Here is a 21,408-nt window from a genome sequence, read left to right as displayed (position 1 = left end):
CCAGCTCCTTCACCTGCTCTCTCCATGAGAAAGAACATTTCCAGACCCTTCCTCTTTCTGGCTGCTCTCCTTGGGCATTTCCTGATTCATCAAAGGGCCTCTTAACATGTGGCATTCAGATAGGAAAACTGGCTACAGTTACATTCTGATTTGAGTATTCAATCAAGTGTTGAGAAAATGCTTCGGTTACCAAATCATCTCATGCCACAGAGATCGGTGTTAATATCGTCAGCTTGTCTGGGGTAGGGAAGGGCAAACAAGTCCACAATCTATTTTAAAGTCATATGATGTGGGGCACAGCCACTGAATTTTCCCGTCTAAGTCTCCAACCTCTGATCTTTTGGAGCTAGTGGGCTTCCTCTCTTTTTTGGGGGGAAAATGTTGACATTACGCCTGGAACAAGTTATTACTAAGATTAGTGAATTCGGGATGTAGCAGAAATTATGAACAATTCTCTATTACAGTGGTTCTCACACTTTCATGTGCATCAGAGGGCACATCTGGGAGGGCTTGTTGCGAAGCAGATTGCTGGGCCCATTCCTGGGGTTTCTGATGCAGTAGATTTGAGGCGGGGCCGAGAATTTACACTTCTTAACAGGTTCCCAGGTGATGCTGCAGGAGGACCACTGAAAACCACTGCTTTATTACATTTCCTGGCTGCTTGGCCTCTGGTATGATGAGTTTTCAGAAGGCTTTAAGGGAGTGAGAAGGAAGAGAAACTCACATCTATTGTGTATACTCAGGCCAGGAATGGTCATAGACACATAACTTAATTTTATTTTAACAGTGCTATGAATGTAGAAGCGGTATCCTCCTTTTAAAAATAATAAAATGACACTCACAGAACTTAAGTCACTTGCTTAAAGTCTAATGGGGCAGATCTGGAATTGGAGTCCAGGTCTGTCTGAGCCCAAAGCCCAGTCCTTCCCCACCTAGCACACTGCTTCTTTAGCTGTCAGCTGGGCCAGAATGCCCAAATCACTCATGATTAAGATACACACGCACACACTCCACCCCTTGAAATCCTTTCACTTGAACTGCATGTCACAAAGATAAAATAACATCTCACATACACAAAAAATGGTCTTGTTAACCTGGGTGAAGTTAACATGGGATTTTTTCCTCTACTGCATGTCTGTTATTGTTTGTCATCATGTTTTCACAATTAGTTAATGTGTCAATTTCTAATAATAAGCTCTCCATGGAGGATGCCAGAAGCCGTGTGTTGGAAGTATACTGGTATTGAAAGGAGTCAGTAATGATAGATGATAAAGAGTTAACCTGCCAAAAACTGTATCCTAAATAACACAGGGCATATTTTTTAGAATGTTGTGGTTTTGAGAAAAGGTTCCCAATGTTATTATTATACAAATCCTTTTTTTCCTCAGAAGTGCATTACAATGGATGAACCTTGAAAACATTATACTAAGTCAAAGAAGTCAGTCACAGGAGACCATGTATTACATAATTCCATTTACATGAAACATCCAGAATCTATAGAGATAGAAAATAGATCAGTGGTTGCTCAGGGCTTGCAGGACAGGTGGTACAGGAAGTGACAGTTAAAGGGCACAGGGTTTCTATTTGAGATTATGAAAATGTTCCCAAATGAGACTCTGGAGATGTTTGCATAACTCTGGAAATATGCTAAGAACCACTGAACTGTACACTTTGAATGAGTGAATCGTATGGTATGTGGATTATATCTCAACAAAGCTGTTACCAAAAAAAGCACATTACATTTGCAAAAAAAATTTTAAGTGCCTATTATACATGGACTTTTGTAGTTTTCAGTTTTTTTTGACATATACAATTATTTTAGAGGTGAGAGCTATGGAATTTACATTTAGCTAGGTAGGGCCAAGTCAGGGAAAGTGGAGTGCCACGGCTGACCAGCACTGCCACTTTGATGTGGGAAGTGAGGCGGGTGCTTGGAGGACTTTAGTTCTAGGCTCTGTCACAGGAGGTGCAGATGTATGGAAGGGATCATCGACAGCAGGTCACAGTCCTGACAAGGGGTGGGGGGTTCAGGATAAATTGCACGGTCCTAACAGGCGTGCTGGAGTGTGTAGCTGGGCCTTCGGCAGAAGCCTGGCCATACAAAGTGGGGTGTGTAGGGGCTGCTGGGGCACAGGGGGCCCTGCGTCCGGGTTGGTGGAGTAGCAGTGAGTCTGACTGGATGCCAAGAACCATGTGGGGATGGCCTTGGTAAAGGACTAGGGTTGTAGAGCAGGGGGCTGCTGAAGTGGTAGGGTCTTCTCTCAGTTGCAGGCCACGCATGGTGACCCATTTGATTCCTAGGGATGTTATTAGCTCATGGCCATACCAGGGTGTGTCTGCAACCGCAGCTGTGTGAAAGGAAGAGAGAGAAGCAGAGAGAAAGAAGTAACTGTCTCAGTCAGGTTCCTCTTAACAACCCTTTACTCCTCCCACTGACAGTCTCATTCCCTCTATCTGTTCAACTCAACATTATTTATGCCAAAGACTGTGACAGGGGCTGGATATACAAAGACCAAGAAACAGTCCCCAGCCTCAAGGAGTTCATAGTCTAAAGGGGGAGGACAACTTCTTAGAAGCAGATCATTTTCAACAGAACAATCATATCCTAGTTAATATTGCCCAGAAATTAAAATATCAATACTTTCCATAAACATTACTCAAAGGACAAGAATGTTCTTGGATGGACTGACAGTTACATTTTCTAAACAAGACCTTGTAGACACATCTAATATGAAAATTTCTTCACTTAACACATTTCATCATATCCTCAATGGCAAGACACGTTGAGGTGGCATGTTGGGCTGGCAATGAACAGGTACCTGTTGTACAAAATTGGATTTCTGATGTCAAGAGTTTAAAATCTTCCACAGCATCTCTATTATCAAGTAAGTGTGACATTTTCGATTCAGACTGAATGCATGGTGATGGACAGATCTGATGGGCTGTGGTCCAATTTCAGGGTGAGAAATATGCTGTTTAAAAAACTGTATTTAAATTTTATCGCTCTGAAATTTGGTTTAAATAAACTGACTGTGTGTTGCACTATTTTATTTTTATCATACATGAGGTCACATAATATAGTGGGGAGGGAGCCCTGGATTCTGGTCCAGACTCTGTAACTCAATATCCAAGTCACCCAGACAAACCGTACTCTCTCTGGGGCTCATTTGCTACATTTTTAAAAAGAAAAACAAGAAACTGGGGAGGAAAGGGAGAAGGTTTGGCTAAATGATCTCAAATATACCTTCTAGCAAAATTCTATCAGGTTGAGTAAAGGCCATTTAATTTCACCATACAGATCTGTGCACAGCAAACCAAACTGGTATTTTATTTTTGAACTAAGAATTTTAGTGCTTTACAAAAAAAAAAAAAAGAAAGAAAAACCCAAACCAACTAGCACTGCCCCCCCCCTTCTGTAGCTCTAACATTAGGAATTCAAATTGCAGTATTTTTAGTCTTTGGAGTTTAAGTAAGCCCTTAACCTGAGCCCCTGCCTGCATTTTATAATTTGACTAATTTAAGTCATAAATCAGTTTCATCTTTGACAACAAAGCAAAATCATTTTACTAATATTTTTATGTACTTCAAGAATTGCTTCTAACTGGAGGCCCTGTAAGTACCGATGGCATACCAGGCAGAAAATGATGAATTTTATCCTTCTTTGGATTTTTTTTTAAATGAAATACAACCCTAACTCTCAGAAATGCAAGTTATTTCAGATGCCTTCAAAAGGTGCACTTAAAACAGATTACCAGAAGGGTTGTATTAGAAAATAGAAAAATCAATTCTAGATGAAAGCAAAACACACAGAACCCTCCAAACTGGCAAGAAAGAACAGCTATATTAATCATTTAGTTATTTAAGAGCATGGTGTCAGAGATGAGAAATGCTTTCCTGATGTCTCAAGATTGGGGTGGTTTTAGTCATCATTTCCGTGCTGGGTGCATCTTATAAAAATAACTTCATGAGGATGGGCCCTTCAAAACTCCAGCCTCTACCGAGCTTTGCAACCTTACTGCCCATTATCACGTCACGGCATTGAGAATGGAGCAGGCAGTAATTACATCAGAGCCTGTAAAGCCTGGGAGACAAACTGGAAAGACTTATTTTCTTAAATGAAGTGGTCATTCAAAGGCAGAAAACCCAAGTCACCTACAATCTCCGTGTCCACTTTGCCAAGGGATGGGCCGGGTGGGGTCTAAGAACAGGAAGGGGGAACTCAGCCGGGGTCGGGGAGCTGGGTGGGAGCAAATTCCTGAAAGCGGAATGTGAGACAAGCCAGGGAGACCTCGGGAAGGGCGCAGAGTAGGCCCAGCATCTCGCAAGGGTGAGTCCAGGTGAGGAGCGTGCTCCGGAGCGCCGCTGGCGAGGAGCGTCGGTTCGCCCCGGCGTGATTCCCGCCAGCTGCTCCTCCGAGCGCAGTGGCCTCCTGGGTGTCAGCGCGCAAAATCGCCGCTTAATCCCCGCTCTAGCTGGATTAATTAGGGCCTCCTCAAAGCAGGAAGTTGCGAGCCAGGGGCGTTTTTCCCAGGCGCAGAGACACCGGGGGATCGACACTCCTCCAGACCAGCCGGGCGCCCCTCCCCAGACACCAACAGGCACAGGATCCCCGCGACTCGCGCCTCTCCAGTGAGCGCCTCCCGCACCCCGGCCGGGTTCCCGGGACCCGCTGGTGACCGGAGGCTTGTGGGGTCGCCGGAGTCATGTCCCAGGCCCGGGCCGCTTGCTCCCGCGTCCCGGCCCTCCGTTCTCAGCCAGCAGCCGGGGCGTGGGGCGGGGCGCGCCGGGAAGGCCGAGGCCGCGCGCTATTCCTGTCGCTGTGAGCTACCGGCATGTTATGTGCTGCGACCAATCACGCCTCCGACCCTCCGCGCTGACCTGAGCACCCCCTCCCTAATCCCCTAGGCTTTGATTTGATCCTCCGCGCGGAACAAGCTCACCCCCCTTGCCCCGTAGCTAGTTGTCCCCGGCCCTCGCGGGTGCCCGCAGAACCCTCCTTGTCCACCCCCGGGAGGTCAGAGCCCTCGCCCCGCACTCCCCGGACGGCCCGAGTCGGGCCACATCTGCGCATCTGGGCCGTCGGAGATCCAGCACTCCCCTGGAGTCAGTCTACCTGCAGCTCCGCCCTTCCAGGTGATGGTGCGCGGCCACCGCGGCCCCTGGCGCGCAGGTGTGGGCTCCCTAAACTGGGCCGTGGAGAGGGCTTTGGGCAACGCTCTGGCAGCCTCGGCTGCCGCCGAAACCGAGCCCTGCACCTCCCGGAAGACTCCAAACGCCGTGCCCTCCACTACTAGGGGCTTCTGGAAACCGTTCCCCGACCCGATTTGCTCTGAGAGGGGGACTGGGAGATCTGCGGACCTGTATGAAGGAGATCTGGGATTTAAGCTGAGCAGGCAAAAATGGGCCCCTGCTAGGGGCTCTTCGGCTCGCACGGGGGACCTGGCGGCGCCGTGTCCCGGGATGTCTCCGGCCGCGCCCGGCTGGCCCCAGCCCCGGCCCGGCCACTTCCCACCCTGGGCGTCATGAGTTACTTCCTGTCTTACTGCAAAGCTCATGGCGGCGCGCTGCTCACCGGCTACCAGGCCCTGCGCGCCGAGGGCTTTCTGTGCGACGTGACTCTGGAGGCCGAGGGCAGCGAGTTCCCGGCGCACAGGTCGCTCCTCGCGTGTTCCAGCGACTACTTCAGGGCCCTGTTCAAGAGCCACACCCGGGAATCCCGGGCGCCCGTGATCCACCTGCATGTGCCGTCAGCGGCCGGCCTGCAGCGCCTGCTGGACTTCATCTACACCGCCTGGCTGCCGCTCTCCATGGACACCGTGGAGGACACGCTGGAGGCCGCCAGCTACCTGCAGGTCACTGAGGCCCTGGGGTTGTGCGGCCGCTACCTGGAGCGCCAGCTAGCCCCTGATAACTGCTGCTTCGCCGCCAACATGGCGGCGCGCTTCGGCCTGGTGCACACGCTGGGCGTGGCCGAGCGCTGCATTGTGAGCCACCTGCGGGAGCTGTTGGCGCGGGGCGCGGGCCCCGCCGGGCTGCTGGAGCTCAACCCCGCGTCGCTGAGGGCCGTGCTGGGTGCCCCTGACGTGGCGCGCGTGCCCGAGGCCCGGCTGCTGGGCCTGGCTCTGGCCTGGCTGCGGCAGGAGCCCGAGGCCGAACGGCTGGCCCACTGCGCCGCGCTGCTCGAGCGCGTCCGCTTCGGCCTGGTGCCCCCTGACGTGCTGCGGCGCGTGTACTCGGGCTCCGGCCTCACCCTGCCTTCCCGGGTCAAGGGCCTCATCATCCAGGCCCTCAACTACCACACGTCGCCCTCCCGCCAGCCGCTCATGCAGGGCGAGCAGACCAGCGTCCGGAGCCCCCAAACCCGCATCTTGTTGGTCGGGGGGTGCAGGGGGCGGGAGGTGGTGACCGAGGAGGTCGTGGCCCCCCGGCGGGCAGCCAGGGGGAGGGGCGCCGCGGCGGAGCCCGAGGAAGAGGAGGAGGAAGAGGAGCAGGTGGAGGAGGAGGAGGAGTGGGAGCTTACCCAGGACGTAGTGGCCTTTGACGGGTACAACCACCGCTGGCGCAGCCTCACGCGTCTGCCCGCTCCGCTAGTGGGACACAGCGTGTGCGCCGCGGGCAACTTCCTGTTCGTCCTCGGCGGGGAGGCCCCGTCGGGCGGCGGCTCCTCCCCCACAGCCGACGGACTGCGGGCGGTCACGGCCCAAGTGCACCGTTATGACCCGCGCTTCCACGCTTGGACAACTGTGCCCGCTATGCGGGAAGCGCGGGCCCATTTCTGGTGCGGCGCCGTGGGTGAGGGGCTCCTGGCCGTCGGGGGCCTGGGCGCGGGCGGCGAAGCGCTGGCTTCAGTGGAGATGTACGACCTGCGCTGGGACCGCTGGACGGCGGCCGGGGCGCTGCCGCGGGCCCTGCACGGCCACGCGGGGGCTGTCGGGAACTGCGGCGTCGTGTATGTCTCCGGGGGCAAGGCGGGGAGAGGCGAGGGCGGCGCGAGCAGCCTCCGGGACTTGTTCTCCCTGGGCCCCGGGGAGCAGGCATGGAGCAAGAGGGCGCCTATGGGCACGGCCCGCTTCGGGCACCACATGGCCGCACTGCGCGGCGCGCTGTTCGCCTTTCTGGGGCGCTACGAGCCCTTCTCCGAAATCGAGCGCTACGACCCCGGCACCGACCAGTGGACTCGGCTGCGGCCGCTACCCTACGACCGCTTCTGCTATGGGCTGGCCGTGGTCGACGAGACGGTGCTGCTGCTGGGAGGCCTGAAGTGGCAGGACTCACGCCAGGTGCCTACCCGCAACGTGGTGGGTTATGACCTCGACCTGGACCGCTGGGAGGACACTGGCTGCGCGCTGCCTTGGGCCTGGAGCGGCCTGCAGTGCGCAGTGCTGCAGCTGGCCGACGGTGGGGACGAGGAGAGGGAGGGAGAGCCTGGAGAGGCGCCAGATTTAGTGCTGGGCTTAATGGGTCAGTGAGCAAGTCGCGCCTGACCAGGCTTACAGAGCAACCCGTGGGCTTTTCCTTAGGCTTGGCCAAAGAGGAACATTTCCCCTTACTCTGAGAATGGGAGACAGGACGGGTCAAATTTAGAAGGATATATGAATCATCTTCAGTGAACTGGGGATTTCTAGAAATTCTCATGCTGGGCTAGACATGGACTTTGAAAATAAAACATGACCCTATTTTCCCTCTGGTAGTTAGTATTTCCCAGGCGCTAAACAGTGACTACTTCTGTGCCAAACAGCCAAAAAACGTACCATAAGAAATTATGTACAAGACCAGAAAATTGTTAGCTATAAAGACTGTAATAAATGGTTCTAGAAGATGGCATTATCTGAATAAATAAATATTTATCTGAATAAATAGTGAAGGGAAAGTGCCTTGGTTAATAAACACATGCAATCATTGTAGGAAGAACTATGATTTTATAATCCAGAATCATGGTTATAGTTCTGCTCTGATAGTTTAATATAGATATGGAACTGAGAGGAAAAAAATCTCTAAGAAAGCACCATTTTTTTTTTGAGAAAATAACCTAGGTTAAGTTTTCCTGTACTTCATCCTTACTTACCCTAGTCTGCTTTTGCCCTGGCTTTTGGCAGCTCATTGGTTTTAAGTTTTATTTCTGCAGCCCTTAGCCATAATAATCAGGCTTCTTTGGCTTAGTGGAACACCTAAGAAAAACAAATCAAAACCCTATTTCATTCATCCTCTTTAAATGTTCATTCTGCAGACATGCTGTAGGTAATATTTGTAAAAAAATATTTTTTAAGTTTATTTTTAGCGGTACCCCCCCCCCCCACCCTCTGCCCCACCTTCCCAAAAGAATCACAGAGAAACGAAAGAGGAGTAGGTGAAATTTTAAAGTTCCTTTCAGGTAAATGGGAAACCAGCTTGATTTTGCAGGACCTCAGAGAAGATTCTTGTATACACTGGACAGGTGCTTCTTCTGGCTTGTACCACCAATGGAGTGACAAAGTTAAAACCTGTAACCGGGGGTGGGGGGGTGGGGTGGTGGCGGCTGTGTGATTAGGTCACAAAGAAATGTGATGAGGACTGCATGAATAAAATAGGTGCTTTATAAGGATTCATTAAGAGCTGAATTTATTTGACTTCAGTTTACAGTGCTGCCTCTCTCCTAGATTTGAAACTAATGCAATAAAATGTACAGATATATAGTGTTAAAAGGTCTCTTTCATGCTAGGCTAGCCACGAGTCTTTTAAAATTCATTAGTTTAATTTTTACCATTTAAAACAACTTTACCAAAGTAAAAGCCGCTTAGTAGCAACACAGCTAGTCTTTCCATCAACTGCTCACTGTTTCCAGGGCACAACCTGGCCACTGTATCCACGACACATCCATCAGGTACAGATATTTTTAAGTAAATGTACGCATTTGGTCTAGTAAACATTAACAAGTCTAAACACCTGTAACAAGCACACTTCATTTTAGGACAAGAGGTTTTTGTTTTTTTGCTTTTTGTTTTTTTACATATACAAAATCCCACAAATTTAATGTGCGTCAACACCCATGCAGTAAATAAATGTTTTTACAAATAGTTTTTTTTTTAATGATAAAAATATTACACCGGACCCAAAATTCCATACAAACATTAATACATGATTTCTCATCCATTTTGACTAAATATAGGATTACTGAAAATGTGCTGTAGAAAGGCCACTCTCCTGTACAGTTGTGCAAAGTCTGCAAAACGATAGTGATTCAATGGTGGTTTCAAAAGCAAAGGAAAAGATCCCCGCTGTGGAGTTTTTACTTTCTCCTCTACAGCAAAAATATTCACTGGCAGATATCTGAACTCTTAGAGATGAAAGTACATTCATTCACTGAGCTGTACAGGCAACAGTATAAAGCTGATTAGAAGTAGATTTTAGGATATAGAATAGTAAAGGAGGGTCTCTTCCTCCTCCTAAAAAAACAAAACCCCAAACCAGCAAATTGTGACTTATACGTTATGCAGCCAGACACTAAAAAGCAGCACAGTCATTATCATGCTGTGATCACTTTCAAAAACGAGATGCTTATAAATGGAAATACATGAAGAGGATTTTTTCATAGACTTCATCCACTCTATAGAACAAATCATGAAACTAGGAAAAACCTCTAAAAATTGTTTCTCTCGTATAATTCAATGTAATATATCTCTGAATGACCATCATCCTCTTGCTCCTCAGGAGAGAGGTACATTTTTCTTTTTCAACATTGTTTTCTATATTAGAACATACATCAGCCTGTAAGTAAACATATTTTACTTCCCTGCCTGAAGTATAATTATATATAAAGTTTAACTAATGGACTAGGGGGAAAATTGACCCTAACTGGGAAGTTGATTCATTTACGTTTATACCTTGTAACTTTTTAGAAGTTGGAGTTTAAAAAAATGAGTTTGGGCTGAAATTATATATATATATATATATATGTATATACATACATATATATACATATACACATATATATATGTTAGCTGCCTTTCTGGGTGAGTTAAGTGTGTTTTAAAAAATCCACTCTCAAAGTCCTCTATACACAATCAGCATTTCATCACTACAAAAATAAAGGAAGATTTAAACCAAGAAAATAAAGCAGCTCTATCTTCAATTTTGGTCTCAGTTACAAAAACATCTTACAAAGCTTTGCCCTGATACACCATTAAGTGTCCCCATGGATTTGGAATACTATTTCCATTAACCAGCTTTCACAAGTTAATAGACTATTAAGACGAATATTAGATACCTGAACTTTTCTTATGTTGATGCTCTTCTGTTTTGCTTAGCTCTTGTATGCGCATCTACATTTCACAAAAATAAAACTACAGCATTAAACTTTGTGCAATGTTTAAGAAAATTCTTAGAACATTTTAATAAATATAAAAAAGGTTTAAATTCTTTCCCACCCACAAGGATGTCTGCACCTGAAAAAATGTGATTTAGTTTTGAAGTCTTGTTTATATAAAATTAACTTAAAGGGAGAAAAGATGACCTTAGATAGAAAACCGCCTTTTTGTTTTTTCTACTTGAAGACCACCTGTCTTCAGAGTTGTTTGCAAAAGTTAACTTTAAGTCATTGAAGACAGCTGATTTTGCACATGGTAAACATAAGCTGAGCACTAACTGCATATAAAATATACAAATGCTCATTAAAGACAGTGGTATTATGACCATATAGGGTTTGTTTCATATAGTTTTGGTAACATTGAAGTATAGCTTGTCACGTGTCCCACACGTTGATATAAAAACTACCTTATATACTTGTTCAAAGTACCAGAAGGTACCACATGGCCAGAGGGCAGAATACACTTACACATGCGTTTCAATGTATGAATGAGTGTGTGTTAGGGAGGAAGTGATTACATCTACTTCAGAAGAAATATTTAATGGGTCATTTGAGGTGGTGTTTTGACAGATATCCAAGAAAAGATCGAGGTACATCTGCTTCCATTGTTGGAATTCTTTTGATGTCAAGTCTGGATTGTCTAGGACTTTATCAATAATGGCTACTTCGCCTTCTCTGGCCTGAAAAGCAAAAGGATTCAACAGTTACAATAGGGACAGACTGTTCTTCAAATTTAAAATAAGAAGTTAATAGGCAAACTATTAAGAGGCCCACAAGAAACAACTCTGGTATACTCAAACTCAGCTATTTAGACTCAAATACTAGTGCACTTTTTCCTACACGCAGGCATGCCTCGTACTGCCCACTCTGCACGGTTTATTTTTTCTTCTGGCCTGTCCTGTTTCCCATCTCTGCCTACGGAAACCTTCCTCATTCTTTAACATCCAGTTCATATGCCTCTCATTTCTTGAACCCTTCCTTCGACAACTGGAAAAAATGTTTTCTCCTTCATTTAGATTAGTCCCCGTAACACTTGATCACTGCTGTTGAGTGGACTTACCACATTCTATGTCTTGAGTTACTTTTGCACTGTCCTTTTTCCTTCTGCTAGATGGTCCCTTGGTGGTTTGGACCTGAATGGGGGTGGGGTGTGTGGCTCTGGGAGGAGGGAGGGTTAGGATATCTTTGGACTAGAATTGGGCACCGGAATTATTCTTATGAATACTATAGCTCTTTTAAAAATTCTGGTCTTAGTTACCAATAGGCCATTAAATTATCCCACGGATTTGCAATAGTATTCGCATGAATACCAACTGAAAGCTAATTGACTGAAAACTTGGCTGCCTGCTACCAGAAATGTTTTCAAATCATGCATTTCCTATTTTGTTTATCTCTTTGGTATTCACCTCTGTTTCAAAATTCACAAAACCTCAGCAGCATACTACAGATCTGCAATATTTCCCAAAGGAGCTCTTTGACCTTTTGTTTCCTGAAATTACTGCGTCACAAACTCTGTATGACATTTCTTTTCTGTTTTTGAGTTTTCCAGGGTGCAGGGTCTGCTTAGGGAGAGTGTGTATGGCAGGCCCTCTCCCCTGATACACACAGAGTGAGGGGGCTGACTCTTCTGGCTCCTTCTTCAACTTCCTGCCTCTGTTTCCCTTTCCTCACCACTTCCTCCTCAATCTGGCGGTGGCAGAAGAAGACTGGAGACTATGTAAACGCTTATGGAAATGTATAATAAGAAAGTAACATGTCAGTTGGGAACTGATGGTGTATACAGAACAATTATAAAATTTCTACATGGAACATGAATCACTCCAAATGTGCTGCAGGAGATATTCACAAAATATCTCAAACAATTTTAGCACCCACTATTGCATTCTGCATGCATGCTGTGTTCTTTTAGTAACTATATTAGTTTCACGCCATGGCATATTTATCTTAGGAAAACAAAAGACTGAGGAATAACACCAGCCCTGCATTTTTGGAAAAAAAATTAATTATGTCCTGTTTTCTCCTAGAACTAACTCATATAACACTTAGTCAGTGCTTTGAGATGTTAATAAAAAGTTAACATTATTTCCTTTTGGCCAAATACACTTATTACGCTAAAGAAACAGCTCGGCTTCGGCTTCGCATTCGGTATGTTTATCCTCCGCTCCCCCCACCCCCCGCTATTTTGTATTTTGTCCCCTGGAGTATCTGATAATCCACTTTGAGTTCAGGAATGAATCTCTTAAAAGGAATTTCTCCTTCCATTTCATATCTTACCTTTAAAGTGCTTTTGAGAATTCTTAGCCTGTGTAGTTTTTCATTCATCACAGGATCATTACATCTCTTTATAAATGATAGCTTGTATTCCATCTTGGTTGAAATGCGATGTTCTCCCAGTGGTGACAGACTGGCTTGCTCCAATGCCCTATATAAATCTTGCAAAGAGTCTCCTAACTTTTCTTCCCTACTTTCACCTGCAATGTCCAAGAAAAAAAATAATAAGAGAGAGAGAAATAAATTCAGTGTAATAAACAGTTATTTGACACTCCAAAAATCTACTAAAAAATATATCTGAAAAACAGGATAATGAATGATTGGGAAAACACTCTCTTACATTAAAAAAAAAAAACAACAACAACAAACCCCACCAAACCCACAGTTGCTGGTTATACTGGGTAAGACTAGCTACAGGCAGCCAATTGTTTTAGAATGATCAATTAATAGGATGCTTTGATTAACAAAATATTCTCTTAGTAGCAAATCACTGTACATATCTTGAGTCCATTAAGTTCAAAGAATTAGAGTACAAGAGGTACACAACACAGAAACAATCCTGCACGTAATTTAATATTTTAAAACATTAGTGAATATCCCTTATCATTATACTGATAAGCATAGAAGTGCTAAGTAACAGAGCTCTCCTGGTTTAGCAATACTGAATGAACTGATTTTTACATTTTTCCAGACTTCATAAGATGGAATGGCATTCACTGGAGTATATATCATTGTAAAAATCTTCTAATAGTGTGCCGTAGAGGATTATTAGGTTTCATGTGACTGCCATAGTAATGCCTGCCACATTGTAAATATAGTAAATGATCATAACTTATCATCAATAATAATGCTTTAATTAGAATGAGATATGGGAATGTTTATATGCAGATGTAAGCAAAAATCTGGCATGTACTAAAAGAAGCTACTTAACATTTGAAAGACCTGGGAAGAAAACACTCCAATTAAATATTTTTGAGAAAAAAAAAATTAGAGACTGGTTCAGGAAAGGATCTTAGATCTATTTGAACAAATCAAAACTCCCATATTATTCTTGAATTGTCTGAATATACTGATGTCATATCTTTCTCAATGATAAACAAAGATGAACTTGGATCGTGCTTGGATTGGGAGAGAGGATTAGGGTTATATCACATTTCCTTTAATAGAGAGCTTAAGAGTCCTCTTTGAGGAATACTAATTACATTGGCCCAAGAAGTAAATATGGAATGTTGTTCATTCCACCATGGTCCATGTAAATATTTTAGGCTTTCTGTCATAGTTAAAAAAAAAGAAGACGCCCTAATTGGTAATAATGTAGTTAACATTTGTAAGTGCCGGGCAGTAGGGTAAATGCTTAACATTCATGATCTCATTTAATCCTCACAGCAGTACTAGGACTAGATCTATTTGATTTTCATTTTATAGCAGGGAAGTACCTTGCTCAAGGTCACATTTATTAAGTGGTAGAGCTACAATTCCGACTGGCCAGTCTGGCTCCAGAATCCATGCTTTTAACAAGAATTCTAGACTGCCAATTTTGTCAGGAATCATTCGAACTGTGTATTTAACAGTAGGTGTTAAATGAATTTGTGAGACTTGCTTAAAATGCAGCATTCTAAAAAAAACTGCCCCCAAAGCCCACCAACACAGTACCTTAACTTGAGGGGATCATCTTTAGGATGAAAAAGTAACTTCATTTAAGTTTCATATTCAATTTTTGGCTCTGCTGCTGAGGTTGGCAACTATTGGTAAGTATGATTGTCGAATCCTTCTATTAGAAAGTTCTTTGTTATCAGCACCTGCAATCACTAATTCCTCTATAACAAATTTTAACTTCCTAATCATATATCTAAGTTAGAACTATAATCTAAAAATACAAAAATCCCTTTAAACAGCGTTTTAATTCTCTGTTGGCTCATCCTTCAATGTTTGCAACACCTAGAGGATTTTGAGGGGGTGGGGGGACAGAGGACTGTAAAAAGGAGGAACTGCCTTGTGGGCTAAGAAGATTGAAATGAGATAAGGAATTTTAACCGAGAATGGTTTGGACCCAGAAAGGCACAAAATTATAACGTCATTCAGAGTAACTAAATGGAGTTGTAAAAACAAGGATACTTTTGAACAGCATACCTCCATTTCATAAAATCATAGGCCAAGAAAGAATCCTGAGGAATTATTTAGTAGTTACCATTCTTTCTGCCTCAAGGCAAGACTGCATCTTAAGCCAGATGTAATTTCATAGAGCAGAGGGTGGGAGAGAAATGGTAGGCCTAACAGATGTGAATTACAGTAGTCTAGGTATCAGGTAGCCTAATGTATTATTAGTTGTTCAGTTCTTGAAGGAAGGTAAAGAGAAAAGGGATTCAGATTATAGTTTTAGGATTTAAAGGAGGCAGAAGTATTTTCACATAGTAAACTTTTATTTTAAGATAACCTCCTTCCATATTACCTAACATGTAGGGAGTATATATTTTGTTGAAAAACCATTCTTACCCAGTTTTCTTTCTCCTCAATTCTTAAAGTTTGTGGAATACTGAGCCAGTTGCTTGATTTTTTAATAAAATTTCAATGTAGTTTTACCTCTAGAAGTGTAAGTAAAGCTTTAATATAAAAAGTGACAAACATAGCTAAAAACTGGAAGTTTTTTTTTCCTTCTTGCCATTAAGGGGGGAAGAAGCGTTCAAACAAAGGACAACATAATTCTACAAAGAACCTGGTTTGACAGCTATAAGAAGAATAGAGTATGGATTTATCTCTGGGCAGCACATTTGAACAGGGAATCACAATGAGACGGAACACAGAAACATTTCCAAGTAGAGTAATGGAATAGAGATATTAGAGATAAGTCAGGCCCCCTCCCCCCACCCCTACACATCATACACATATGCAACACAAGACACAGTAGTGGGATGAGGAAGGATGAGGGATTGAGATGCCAGGCTACCACAAAATGCCACCAGTTACTTAACATTTTAAGACTAGACAAAGAGTCCTTTTCTTTTCAAAGGAGGGGGAGTGAGGGGCAGAGTCACATTATAAATCTGATTCACTGTGCTCAACAGTCAAAACAACACAGAACTCAACATTCAAGACGAAAACAGACCTTTATTTTCTTTTATAATTTTCAATTGGTTTCCTTCATTTTTTTTTTCTCAGATGAATACCAATTAAGTCAATTGGGGCTACCGCTGCAACTGAAAATGTGAAAGCACCTTTATCTTCTCTTTTTGCCCTCTTCTTCTTCGTCTCCTTCTCACTTCTCTTCTGGTTTCTCTCTCTTTTAAACCCTTGCTTTTCTTCTTCTAGAAGAGGCTTGCTTTGGAAGAGGAGGCAAGCACTCGGTCAGGTCTGCTTCCTGATTGACTTTCTTTCAACGTGCCAGTTCAGCCCTTGGAGCACTGGCCCAAACCCAGCTTGTTTGTAATTTGAATGAATGTTTTCTGCAAGTTAGCAAAGTGTAGAAGACCACATGCGAACCACAGGACATATAGAGGAGCCTTCTGAGATTCCTAATGAGGAAGTGTATCACTGCTACAATGAAATTTTAATTTGTATCTAACTTATTAAGGAATTCTGGGCCTATGAAGGAGTAAGTTCCCTCTCAAATTATATTTACATTTACAACATGTAAATTAGTCGTGCGTAAGACGACACGCTTTTCTATTCCAATTTTATTAAAGCGAAGAGAACATATGAGGTTCTCTTTCCTATATAAAATTTCATTGATAGATTTGAGGATCACAGTGAAGTTATTGATAACTTGTACTCTCAGCCAAGGGAGGGTCATTTCTGGCTGTGTCATAAGTGGCAGGGCTGGAAGAAGATCCTCTTTCTTGTTTCATTTATACTCTAGCTACACCACGAAACATTGTGAGGCTAGAAATACGCTGAGCATCACCACAGTTCGTTGTCTGGTTCTTTCAGGTTGCATATGACCTCCACGTAGTGATAAAGAAAAGCTCAAAGAAAAGATTAGCCAATGCAAAATAACAGTTGGTTGGAACTTTCTTGCAAATGGCTTATTAGCAGATGATAATGCATTTCTTCAAATACTACGAGGTGTTTGGTTGATGTATTTCCTTACATTCATGCCCAGTGGTTATTAAACTTTTTTGACTGTACACCCTCACCAGTTAAAACACTTCTGTTGATAACATATATATGTATTACCCTATATTAATAGATATGCCTATTATAAGATAGACACAGAAAAGAAATTCGAGAAAATGAGATATGAAACCTGAGGAGAAATCCCAATTTTTTTTCTTCCTGTACCTCACCCCATGTGTACCCTCCTTCAGAGACTTAGACTGTGACTTTCCCTGAGCGTATATGCCTCGCTCTCCTTTGCATTTCCCAATCTTCTACCTGGCATGGTGTCTCATGCACCCAACGTTTAAACTGAGTGATGGTTTTCTCTACTTTAGACACTAAGTACTCCAAAGAGGGCTTCCTATCTGGTGACTGTGTAATTTGTACGCTAGTCTCGTGTTATTTTGTTCATGTTTCTTCGGTGAAAATTAAGGAGAACAGAATACAAACGTGGCGACCTAAAATGTCATTCTGGTGTCCTTGCTGTTTCCCTGCCTCTGCAATGATAATGTGGAAGGAGAGAAAAAATGAAAACAAAACAAAACAAAACGAGTATACCAACTGGGCTCTTGAAGACTCAAGCCAACAGTGAATAATCAGTTCTGGTACATGTTTTGGAAGGGAACTGTGCTCTTTTAAAATTGGACAATGATGTCCTCGTGGAAACAGTTGTTCCTTCCACAACACAGCTGGGTAATGAGCACAGAAGGTTGGGAAAGGCTAAGTCACAAGTGGAGAGAAGGCTGAACATAGTAGCATTAGTCACCAGTCAAGTGTGAGAGGCATTCGGTCTTGTACGGCCACAGAGTGCTCCAAGGCTTCCAGGCGAATGGCATCACGTATGTGGAGCACTGTTCTCGCCATGAAAGGCAATTAACATTTGCGTTGAGACATGGGACTATTTTCTGTGAATACTAATTTACCAGTGTGCCATAATGAACAACTTGTTTATATGTAAGGTGACAAAGTTTTAATGGGTTTAATGTAGATAGGTTTAATGTTTGTAAGTTTTATGCTGAAGATGATTATGTATTCAGGAGTTTACACTGTAATTTGAATTGTTTTATAATGAAAGATTCACTCTCTTTAATTCATGTTTTTATATGTCAACTAGCTATGCCTTGCATTGTAAAACTGGGGGAGGGCAGTTTGTTATACCAGAAAAAAAGCATAAGATTTTAAAACCTGGCTTTTACGTGTCACTCTGTAATCAACTACCCTTTTCATAATTAGAAGTAATTGGTTTATTTCCTTTTAGGCAAAATAACAATAATTTCTCTGATGAAAAAAACTGAGGAAAAAACCCTTCTTTTGAAAGGACAGCTTGAGTGAGTCCACCAATATTGCTAAGTGTATTTTTACAGAAGAACATGTGAAACCCATCCCTGTACGAATGACCTTGTGCTTCACCAAAATTAAGTACAGCCCATACCAGTGTCTGTCAATTCCTTCTGCACAACAGTAAAGCTTACTTCCATAACTAGTTAACAAAAGAGACAGAGCTGAAGCTTATTCTACACTTCATTCTCTAAGCATGTAATTTCTGCCAAATTATGTTGTTTAATGCCACAAATATATGACCGTGATTGCATTTTCAGGGTATTATGGTAGTTTTTATGACAAATAGTTCAGCTGGCAAAATCTTGGTGTCCTTGGCATTGACTTATTGTCCCAAAGGGAAGGTTCTTTGAAGGACAATCTCAAACATAAATGACAGATTCTATATTTGCCCACAGAATTTAGAAAATTTAACTAATAGAGACATGGAGGTCAAGGTACCTGGTTCTTAGGCAGGAATTCATAAAGGGGACAGTTTAAAAACAAAGCTAAGAGATGATCATATTTAAAAATTAATGTGGAGTCCCCATATTCCTTAATGAGAAAAAACTAAAATTCTTCATATCATAAAATTTTACTATGACTTAAACAGGGAGGACGACCCAAGACAATCCCACTAATATTAAATGCCAACAAAATGCTTTTTGATGCATTTCTATATACCAGAACCATCATTTTTATATATACTTAAAAAAACACATTAAAATGGTTAGAGCACAGAGGCAACTGTAAGGCAGATCAATGTGATTTTATTCACAACACAAATTCCATTTGTGAGAAAGAAGCATAGATTACTTCTCTTTAGAAAGATATTTACTATCAAGCATACTTAGCAAATTATTTAGCTATCTAAAAAGATCTGATACCAATTGGCCATATTTTTATTTTTACGTAATTTATATTTTTACAAGTATTCACATTATGCAATACTACACACTGTGGCGACAGGAAGAAAAAAACATTTTCAAATACAATGTTAAATTATCTGTTCATTGCACAGTATGAAATATCCATTAATTAGCATTGAAATTATTACAGAGTATCTTATCCAACTAAAGGAAATTTCACATCCACTACAGAAGAAAAATAAGCAATATTGAGCCATAAGTGACCCAGTTACATAGTATTAAATAATATCTGAAGCTAGTTTGAAAGACAACCAGACAAAATACTTTTTCAAAAGTGAAAACCACAGCCTATAGATTTGGAAAATTTTACAGAAAAGAATAGCTCATGCCTGTCCTATGAGGCAACACCATTTGTATACAAGTGCCAAGAAATAAGGAGAAAGTTAGGATTTTAGCTGAGGAATCTAATAAAGCCTGGCATGTGGAATTTTCTTCATTAGTGTCACCGAAAGCAGTCTCTGTGTTGCACCTGAATACACTTTATAATAGAATAAACATAGTAAGTTTCAGAGCAGGTTGTGTATACCTTGCCTTAATAGATTACACTTAATTTAGTACAATACAGCACGTCAAGTTTTAAAAATGCAAAATACACTTAATACACAGAATTTGCTTTCTCTGCTTTGCCTTAAAGAGGCCACCGAAGAGTCCATTAAACAGCCAGGGTTTTCTAGTTATTGGAGCTGATCCCTCTCCTTTCCTGTGTCAGGAGAACACAACTGAGCCCTTCCCCAGTCAATAATACCCTTCCCCTCTGTTCTCCCACAGAAACAGCAGTTTTCTGTCACTGTGCTCCATCTTGATTGGCTTTGATCTTATGCTAGTCCCAGTGGAGAAAGCTCGCATTCTTCTTAAGAGTGGCCTGCCCCTCTTAATATCCCTTTAGGGAGGCCCCCAATCCAAAACACTTGATGATCTAAGCTTTTAAAAGTCTGTTTTCTGTTATAAACAGCAAGGACGAGGCCATTTTAGTTGCTTGCAAGAGGTTGATGTTGAGTCTGCGTCGTGCCGACTCTCTCCGATCTAAATTCTCTAAACATTAGCTTATCAATCTGTGAGTCCAATGGGTTGAGTGCCAACAGAAGTGGATCCGATTTGGCATGGAGAGGTTCTACCAACTCTCGCAGTGTATTAGCCTAATATGATAAAGCAGTGATACAATATGATGAAAGACCTGCGAGTGCCATTATTTCCAAAGCATATTAGTATTTGTATTAGAAATACCATCATGCAATACCCATGAAGAGAAAAGAGAAAAATATGGCTAGAATTGCATATGGTTTTAATACCATAATGTCTTTCTGTTGGCATGCAAGTCTACTTGGCCAAAAATGGGACACTTTTTGTTTTAAGCTTGGTTATCTGGAAACGCCAATCTTATGTATACAAAATAATACACAGTGCAGATACATCTTTTCCTGCCTCTATACCTGTATATGCATATCTATAATTTTAATCAGAAAAGTTTATGTTAACAGTATTCTCCACACACATGTAAAATGATCAGACTTTCAAGAAAATTAAACTGTTGTTCTATACAAGATCTTTCCTCAAATTCATCCAATCAAGAAGTATGAGGAGAAGTTTTCTGGTCTACCTTCTATCTAACTACGCTGATTCACACGCTACCAGGTGCAAACTGGTGAGATATAAAAGCCCAGCTGGTGTGGCTCCAAGGAAGTGGCCGAATGCTGACCAACACAAAGTGAAGAGAAGTGAAAAGCTTCACAGGGTCAACGTGATGAAAGGGTGACTTGACACCTGTGCACAAGCCACATTCCAAGGAATTAAGAAACTAGAGGAGAATAAAATTTCTGAATGACCTGGGACACTAAGAACAATTGGGCTGAAATAAACTAGTCTCTTTTAAGTTCATTTTAGTTTGGATTTTGAGGAAGGCAAATATTGTCACCAGGCACAAATCAGTGATATCTGTACTTTCTAGCCTAGGGCAGATCTTTATCTGCTACATCCTGTAGTACCTTTTGAGTTATATCCAGAAGAAGGAACAAAATGGGAGAGGGAACAGAGACAGCATGTTGTTCATTACTAGCTCCCTCAGAAAATGGGAAGGGAGTGTGCTGCCCATAGCACAGTATTTAGAAAATAGGATGCAGCTTGGTCCAGAAATCAGAACTTATTTTTGTTTATATCATAACCTTCTTTTGCAGAAAAGGGGCTGGGAACTAAGCAATCTTCATAGGTAGGTCAAATGAAACAAAAGATAACATCTCATTTTTTAGAAAATTATAATACTGGAACGCTAGCTCTGGATTCTACTACTTTGTTTCGTAAGGTTATGGAACTTCAAACTGCAAAATCAGAGGCAATCTAATGCTGGGCACAAGGTCATTCCTAAATTTAAGCTGTTTCTAATTTATCTATGCAATTCAAACATTTCCCCCTCAGAAACAATGTCACCTGAATGGTTTAATTTCTAGTGCACTTAACCCATAC

General features: G+C 42.6%; 2 protein-coding genes across 6 annotated transcripts in view; one reads left to right on the top strand and one right to left on the bottom strand.

The window, feature by feature from the left end:
• Positions 1-5,522: 5,522 nt before the first annotated feature.
• On the top strand, positions 5,523-7,469 carry KLHL34 (kelch like family member 34; the record flags this gene model as incomplete). Its single annotated transcript, XM_082865305.1, has 1 exon — positions 5,523-7,469. The coding sequence occupies one exon, from the start codon at positions 5,523-5,525 to the stop codon at positions 7,467-7,469; it is 1,947 nt and encodes a 648-aa protein (XP_082721431.1).
• A 3,337-nt stretch (positions 7,470-10,806) lies between these two features.
• Positions 10,807-21,408, bottom strand: part of CNKSR2 (connector enhancer of kinase suppressor of Ras 2) — a gene marked incomplete at both ends in the record, with an annotated part of 254,832 nt that continues 244,230 nt past the window's right edge. For 4 of the 5 annotated variants that reach the window (XM_082864885.1, XM_082864887.1, XM_082864888.1 and 1 more), the window contains 2 exons: positions 10,807-11,022; positions 12,617-12,813. In XM_082864885.1, coding sequence (XP_082721011.1) covers positions 10,807-11,022; positions 12,617-12,813 — 413 coding nt within the window. The remainder of the gene's footprint in view (positions 11,023-12,616; positions 12,814-21,408) is intronic. The other variant, XM_082864886.1, reaches the window with a different exon arrangement.

The sequence above is a fragment of the Leucopleurus acutus genome (assembly GCF_964270905.1).
Source record: "Leucopleurus acutus genome assembly, chromosome: X".
NCBI classification, from domain to species: Eukaryota; Metazoa; Chordata; class Mammalia; order Artiodactyla; family Delphinidae; genus Leucopleurus; species Leucopleurus acutus.
The sequence above is the reverse complement of the archived record's forward strand: the minus strand, read 5'-3'. Positions and strand labels throughout refer to the sequence as shown.